Here is a 6684-nt window from a genome sequence, read left to right as displayed (position 1 = left end):
TGGAAGACCTATGTGCCCTGTGCTTCCCAAAGCCGCGCCTCAAACTTTCACCAATCTGAAAAGAAAATGTCGATGAGATGAGGGAGGATTCCAGCGATCGACGACCGCATGGTGACTACTTCCGTCGTCTACTACCTGGCCTGACTACTTCCGTCGTAAAAACATTATTTCGCTCTGCGAAATAAGTGGGCTTGTTTCCCCTTTTTCAGTGCACTATTTTACAGTCTACATTAGTGAAAGTGCTTCTTTTTTCAGGAGGGGGGAGGGGTCTCGAAATTGGCAACAGAATTCGTGTCACCCCTTGAGGATGACATATCTGTCGTTGTGTTAAAGACGTGTCACGAACTCGGCAGTATAAGAATTTTTAAAAACAAAATCATCACAGGTGAGGTGTGACACATTTTGTGTTACAAATTTTCTGGGATATTTCCGAAATCACTGTGATAATTTACGGTGTGGTTGAGCTTCCCGTGCTTTGAAGCGCTGAAAGGGGCCGGGCGGTACGACGCACCCCATTGATCCAGCTTTCCGTCGCCGCCGTCGTAAAGTAGAGAGCACCGCGTCTGCGTACCCTCCCCGTGACTTTATGCGGACGCGCCATTGGGAAGCACCACGCACGCGAGCGGGCGTCCCGTTCCCCCGTGCTCCCGGCAGCTAAGTGCGATTGTCAGCCCCGCCGAGTAACGGCCAGCCCGTCTGCGGGGGCCGCAGCGCCCGCCCTTTCGCTGTGTGTGTGTGTGTGCGTGTGCCGTCGCGAATGTCGAGGGCGAGGATGACCGCGGAGCGGCCACGACCGCGGGCCCCCGGGCGCCCTACGCCGAGCAATGACCACAAATGCGTGACCCTGCGGCACCGACACCACCCGCCCGCCGGGCAGGGTAAGCCCCTTCCCCCGCCTCGCTCTCCTAACACGCTGACCTCCAACACACGACCTGGCCTAACCCGCCCCAATGCGCGCGCCTCCGCATTCACAAAAGACCGCTGACGAGGACGAGACGATATCCTCCTCGCCCTGGGACCAGAAGCAACGAGGTGGCCGCCGAAGTGCCGGTCGAAGCGCCCGCCAGTGTCGGGTAGGCAACGTGCCACCCACGCATGTTCGGCGGGACGGTATCGCCACGCTCGCGGGCGTCAGTCGGATGTGACCTCACTCGACACGTCTCAAACGGCCCGGCCGACAAGCGAAACACAAGTACACATGTTCAGGTTGTTCAGGTTGCCCACCCTCAAGGCACACAAGGCGCAGGTTGGTGCGCGCGCGGACCCACCCGTCCGCGGGCCGCCGGGTGGGTCCGCAGGAGGCGAGGAGGCGCCGACCAACGACCAACGGTGTCGGGACTTATTGTTGACAACATCCACCGGTCACGCCGCCGCCGCTTTACAGCTTCACGTGGTAGCGCGGCGAGTGCGGAAACGTAGTCCAAGACCTTACCATTTCGGCAAAAAATACCCTTTCTTGTAAATTTGAAGTGTTGGAAGTTCAGGTGAGGCTGCGAGATGCGAGAAAGGGTCGGGAGTCGCGCCGTTGGGGATCCTAACCTATACCCTGAAACGATGTTTTGTTGTTTTCCGCGACGGCCCGTGAAGTTCGCGGACTCTGGCTCGCTTACATTAACCGCCCGTTTTTTCGTGTGTCTCGCAGCCATGTTTTTGTTTTCGTCGTGATGGTGCTGACGACGGGGCTGCTGGAGGCTCCCAGGCCATCCGCGCTGGTCGGCGCCATGCCCGTGCAGCCCGCCACCGTCCTCGTCCCCGCCCCGGCCCCAGCCCCGGCGGCTCCCCCGGGGGCGGCCCCGCCGGCGACGGACGCGCGTGACTGCGGATCGTCTTCGTCCTCGTCCTGCGGCTCGTACAGCGACCACGAGGACAACGAGGACGAGCCGCCAGCGGTGAGTCGGCGCGCTACCCCCCGCCCCCGGGAGACTGGAGGCGCTGGCGCGGAGTAGAGCTGTCTGACTGTGTCTGCCCCGCAGCGCCTCACGCTCCAGGATGACGCGGTCCCCGCCACCGACGCGTCCGCCTCCGAGTGGGAGGCGAGCGGCGAGGAGGGCGAGGCCGGCGAGGACAGCTGCGACGGGGAGGGCGAGGACCGCGACGACGGGGGTGGCGTGCACTCAGTCGAGGACCTCGCCGGGCCACCGAGGGGAACCACCACCGGCCCCGTGACGGCGAGCAAGACCGCCTCAAGTAAGCGGGCCGCGGGGCCGCGGCGTGGCGCTACCCCGCGCCGCTGGGACTTCCCCGGCGAGTTGCGGCTCGATTCGACCCGCCGCGCCGACCAGGGCCAATAAAACTTGTAGACTAACGGCGACAGGGGGCCGTCAATCGTGTCGTAAATCACACAGTAAAAATGTGCCGGCTTCGGAACGACTTGCAAAGCATTCGCGTGTTGTAGGCATATTCCAGCTATCGCCGATATGAACGCTTTCTTTGAAATGTAGTGATTGACCCAATAATGTGCAGTGTGTGTGTGTGTGGGTATGTAGTCTTTCACCACCCACCTCCACCCCTCAAGCTCGTAGTGACTTTGTAGTGCTTGGCTTGCAGGATCATCATGGGTGGCCACGGTCCTCGGCCGGATCCTGCGGCCTTTCAAGTGGAAGTCCACCTCCGGTAAGAGAGAAGGTTGCCGTTCGCGACATTGGCTTCTCTACAACTAGTGTTTTTTCTTCAGTCAACCAGCAGCACCCACCTCCTTCATTGGAATTTTTCTTCGTGATTTTTATAGCTGACGGAAAAAGCCCCCCCCCCCCGGAAATTTCTCTGATTAGTTTTTGTGTTGACACAGGCCTCCACCTGCAGGGCAGACCGGGTGAGCAGCTGGGCCCGAGGAGGGCGTCGTTGTGCGCGCTCCCGAAGGTGCCGCCGGCCGCGTCGCCAGCGCAGCACGCGCAGCACGCGCCACCCGACAGGAGGATCCCGCTGAAGAAGCGCGAGCAGAATGTCCCGCTGGCCAGCAGGAGGAAGAGGAGGCGGAGGAGGAGGTAAGCGCAGCCCGGCGCAGCCTCAGCCTCGAGCACGTAGAGCAGACCGTACACCCCCAGGGGTACTTCACTGAACAAAATCAGCGTACACCCTCAAAAACACAAAGGAAAATCAGAAAAAAATTTCAGAGAAAGAAAGAAAAAACATTTTTAAAAACTGGTGTGCGCTTGATTTAATAGTGAAGTACCCCTCGCCGTAGACGCTTGGCCAAGTGTTCTGCACAGCGTGCCCCCAGCGCCGCCCGCGAGCCAGACGCAGGCGGCCCGGCCCTCCTCGAGGACCGCCCCCACCAGGACGGTGCGGGGGTCGCGTGGGCCTGGCCTCCGCCGCAAACTGGCCGGGGGCTCAACCGCGACGGAGGGTTCCTCCGACGAAGAGGGTGCGGCCACCGCGGCCACGGCCATGACCGTGCCGGTTGCGGAGCACAGTGGTGTGTGGTCGAGGACTCGTTCGGGATGGCTACTGTGACAAAGCATGTGCTAAGGACTCGCGCGGACTCAGACCGCAGTGCGGAGGACGTGGAGCTGGAGGTGGCCGTCGACGCTTCGTTCCCGGAGGCGGAGGTCGCGGCCGAGGCCAACCCCGCTGCCGGCCCGGCCAGCACGGGGTCGCGCTTCGGGATGCAGAAGGGCCTGAAGCTGTGGCGGCGGCTGTCCACCTCCCTGGGGAAGGCCACCTCCCAGCCCGTGACCGCCGCCACGGCCGCGGACACCAGGGCAGCTGCTCCCCTGCGGACCCGCTCCGCGACGAGCCTCACCGCCCACCCGGAGGCTCTGGAGGGAAGAACACTGAAATCCCCGGAGGACACGGACCTGCAGGAGGGCGCACCGGAGGGCATATCCCTGGAAATCACGGCACCGGATGACGCGGTCCTAGAGGGTAGAGCCCTGGAGCGGCGCAGCGCCGACAGCAGCGTGCCGGGCTCGCTCTACCACTCCAGGACGACCAGCCAGTCGCGCCTCAGCAGCCTGGCGGTGGGCGCGGGCGCCGAGGCTGACGAGGGCGCCGACCCCGAGGACAGGCGAGTGACGGAGATGGCTCGAACTGATCTCATGCTTCCGTGTCCAGCCCCTCGCGCTCCCCACTCTGCCCGCCCCACGCCCCGCCCCTCTGAGGGCCGCCTCGTCCCGTCCCGCCGTGATGCATCGCTCCCCCGGAACACGGGGTGCACAGCGCCGACCGAGGTGCTCGACCTCCGACTGGGGCGGAGCGTTGGCCCCCCAGGCCCAGGCCCCCGCATAGGTTAGGTCGCGCCCCGCTGACCACCGCGTCTGTGGGTCCGCGCGGGTGAGGCGAGGCGTCAAGGGTGGCGGGGCTGGTCCCGCCTCTACCCCCTACAACAGTGCGATTCGAGCTTTTAACCTGGGGCAACACCTCGTCCCCCTCACAAACCCCCCGTGTCGTGCAGGCGATGAAGTGAAAGGTGACGTTTTGGGGTGCTGTCTCTCTCCGGCGGCTGTCGCCGGTCGCTGTCGCGAGCAGCAGCAAATGGCGAGACGTTTGATTTAAACGAGCAGACTCAGTCGGTCAGATCCCCCCCCTACAGGTCTGTGTTCACGTCCAGAGCCACGCGGCAGACCCGCGGGTCACGCAAACCACGGAGCGCAAGCAAGCACTGCGTCTCCAGGGCGCTCAACCGTCAGGACTCGTCTCACCTGATTGCTGTCTTTGCTTGCTTGACTTGTCAAAACCCTTGCAACGAACATGGGGCAAAAAAAAAAAAAAAAACATCGTGCAGTGGAGCTTCTGTGGACACGCAGAGACGGGCTCGGGTGTAACCGCCACCCTAACGCCGGGGCGCTCTGCGGCTGTCTCACTTCGTTTCTAGGCCAGCCACCTTAGCAGACGAGTCGATCAGGATGCACTTCCCTCTGCGGCCTGCCCAGACCACCCTGGGGTTGTATAGGGAGGCGTTCGGTCGACGACCCCCTCCGGATCCACTTGGGAAATGAAACATGAATCGACCTCGTGGTTGGAGCAGGATTTGATCGGGGGGTGAAGAGGGGGGTTGATACGCGCCCTGCTCCCCCCTCCCACGCACGCACGCACAGTCACAGTCCCTCTGGTTGTCGGTCCCGTCCTCATTAGGTCAGCACCCCTTACTGGGTCAGCGCTGCTGCTGCTGCTAGCTAGTGCCAACCCCGGGCCGGGCCGCAGCCTTTGAAATGCGCACCCCTCGCCCCACCTCTCACACCCCGCGCGTCGTGCGTTGTACGCATTCGTATGGTGTGAGTAATGATTGTCCATGGAGAGCGGTAGTTGGGGGGCCCGGCCCGGGGGGGCTTACGAGCCCCTCGGCGTGAAGGGGAGTGGGGCGCCCCGCGGCACGGTGCGGCCATCCTGAGATTGGCTGTCAGAGCGGGGCGCCGCCACCGCCGGGGCGTCGCTGATGACACGTGCACCTTCCTCCTCCCCTCCCCCAAACAATAACCCCTCACCTGGGCGGGGCGCGCGGGGCGGCCCCACCCTCATGGCGGCCTGCGCCGTCTCCATGGAGTCCACGCCCGTAGAGCGGTGTAACGAGGCCCCCCGCCGCCTCCCTCCACCCCCCACCGCCGGCACGCCGCACGCAGGGAGCGCCCCGCCGCCGCCCTCGTCACTACACAGCGGCGCGCCGTCGGCCCCGGGTCGCCTCCAGCTTGGGTCGCTTGGCCCGCGCGCTCGTCGCGGCCCCCCGGTGATGCTGCCAACGCGGTCCTCCCCGCACGTCCTCCCCCTCCTCCTCCCCGCCGCGTCGCTGTCCTAGTCCTCGCGATGGTGTCCGCGGCCGCGTCCTCCCCGGCGCGCTCCGTCGTGCCCGCCGCCAGCGTTGTCGTCGCTCCAGCGCATCCCCGTGGCAAGGCCGCCGTCGTGGCCACGGCCGACGCCGCCGCCGCCGTGTCCCGGACGCCGAGCGTGGAGCAGGACGCCGACCTTTTGGACACGACATCAGCGCCCGAGGCCGAGGTGGTGGCGGAGGAACCGCCGCCCGGGGAGGACAGTTCCGCCCAGGAGCAGGTCGTCGAGGTTGTGGTCGCCGCCGCGGCCAGCGTCTCCCCACCGGAGTGAGTAGCAGCCCGCCGCACCCCCTGCCGTGGCGTTCGCCATTAGCTGCAAGCACGTGGCACTTTAGGGTCTCCCCAGGTGAGAGTGCGGGCGCGGGGTGTTAGGGAGGCCGACTTTAGTTGTTTGCTTCGCGCATTTAAATGCGTGAGGCTTACGCCGCGTGCAGCGCCGTTCAGCAGCAGCAGCAGTAGCAGTGCACTCGGGGGTGCAGGTGCTTGTGGGTGGGTGTTATGGTTTCTAACAAACTCGTCGCGCCCTCCCACACGCGCCCTCGGTCCCCGTGCGCGTCAACCCTCGGCCCCTCGCCCCTGCCACGCCTCGCCACGCCCCGCCAGCAGCCCCTCCCCGCGACTACTTGCGTGTGGCCGAGCTCTGGCCTGGCACCCAGGGAGTTTATACTGGCGCCATGTCGGCCACATTTTTTCCCAGCCCGGTTGTGTGTGTGTGTGTCTGTGTGTGTGTGCGCGCGCGCGTGTTGCCGCCACATAGAGGTGATACTGCCCACCCCACCCCCCTTACGGTCAGGCGGTCAAGGATACGCGCAAAGTGGAGCAGCGGGTTAATTCTCCTGACACACACTGGAGCACCGCTGCTGCAAGGGCGACCGGCGTTTTAAATATGTCGTGACGCGATAAGTACCTCCTTTTATATTTT

The 6684-nt window shown here is 64.3% G+C and overlaps 1 protein-coding gene across 5 annotated transcripts in view; it reads left to right on the top strand.

The window, feature by feature from the left end:
- Positions 1–713: 713 nt before the first annotated feature.
- LOC113202635 (tubulin polyglutamylase ttll6-like) overlaps positions 714–6684 on the top strand; it is a 24435-nt gene continuing 18464 nt past the window's right edge. For 2 of the 5 annotated variants that reach the window (XM_052265728.1, XM_052265727.1), the window contains exons 1-5: positions 714–878; positions 1643–1889; positions 1974–2187; positions 2548–2613; positions 2789–2984. In XM_052265728.1, the coding sequence (XP_052121688.1) occupies positions 835–878; positions 1643–1889; positions 1974–2187; positions 2548–2613; positions 2789–2984 (767 nt within the window). In that variant the 5' untranslated portion in view covers positions 714–834. Of the gene's footprint in view, positions 879–1642; positions 1890–1973; positions 2188–2547; positions 2614–2788; positions 2985–5589; positions 6030–6684 lie in introns of those variants that run through there. The other 3 variants (XM_052265725.1, XM_052265726.1, XM_052265729.1) reach the window with 3 other exon arrangements.

Source organism: Frankliniella occidentalis, unplaced genomic scaffold, assembly GCF_000697945.3.
Source record: "Frankliniella occidentalis isolate FOCC.00 unplaced genomic scaffold, Focc_3.1 Scaffold29, whole genome shotgun sequence".
Lineage (NCBI taxonomy): Eukaryota > Metazoa > Arthropoda > Insecta > Thysanoptera > Thripidae > Frankliniella > Frankliniella occidentalis.
This window is presented reverse-complemented; position numbering and strand designations above follow the sequence as displayed.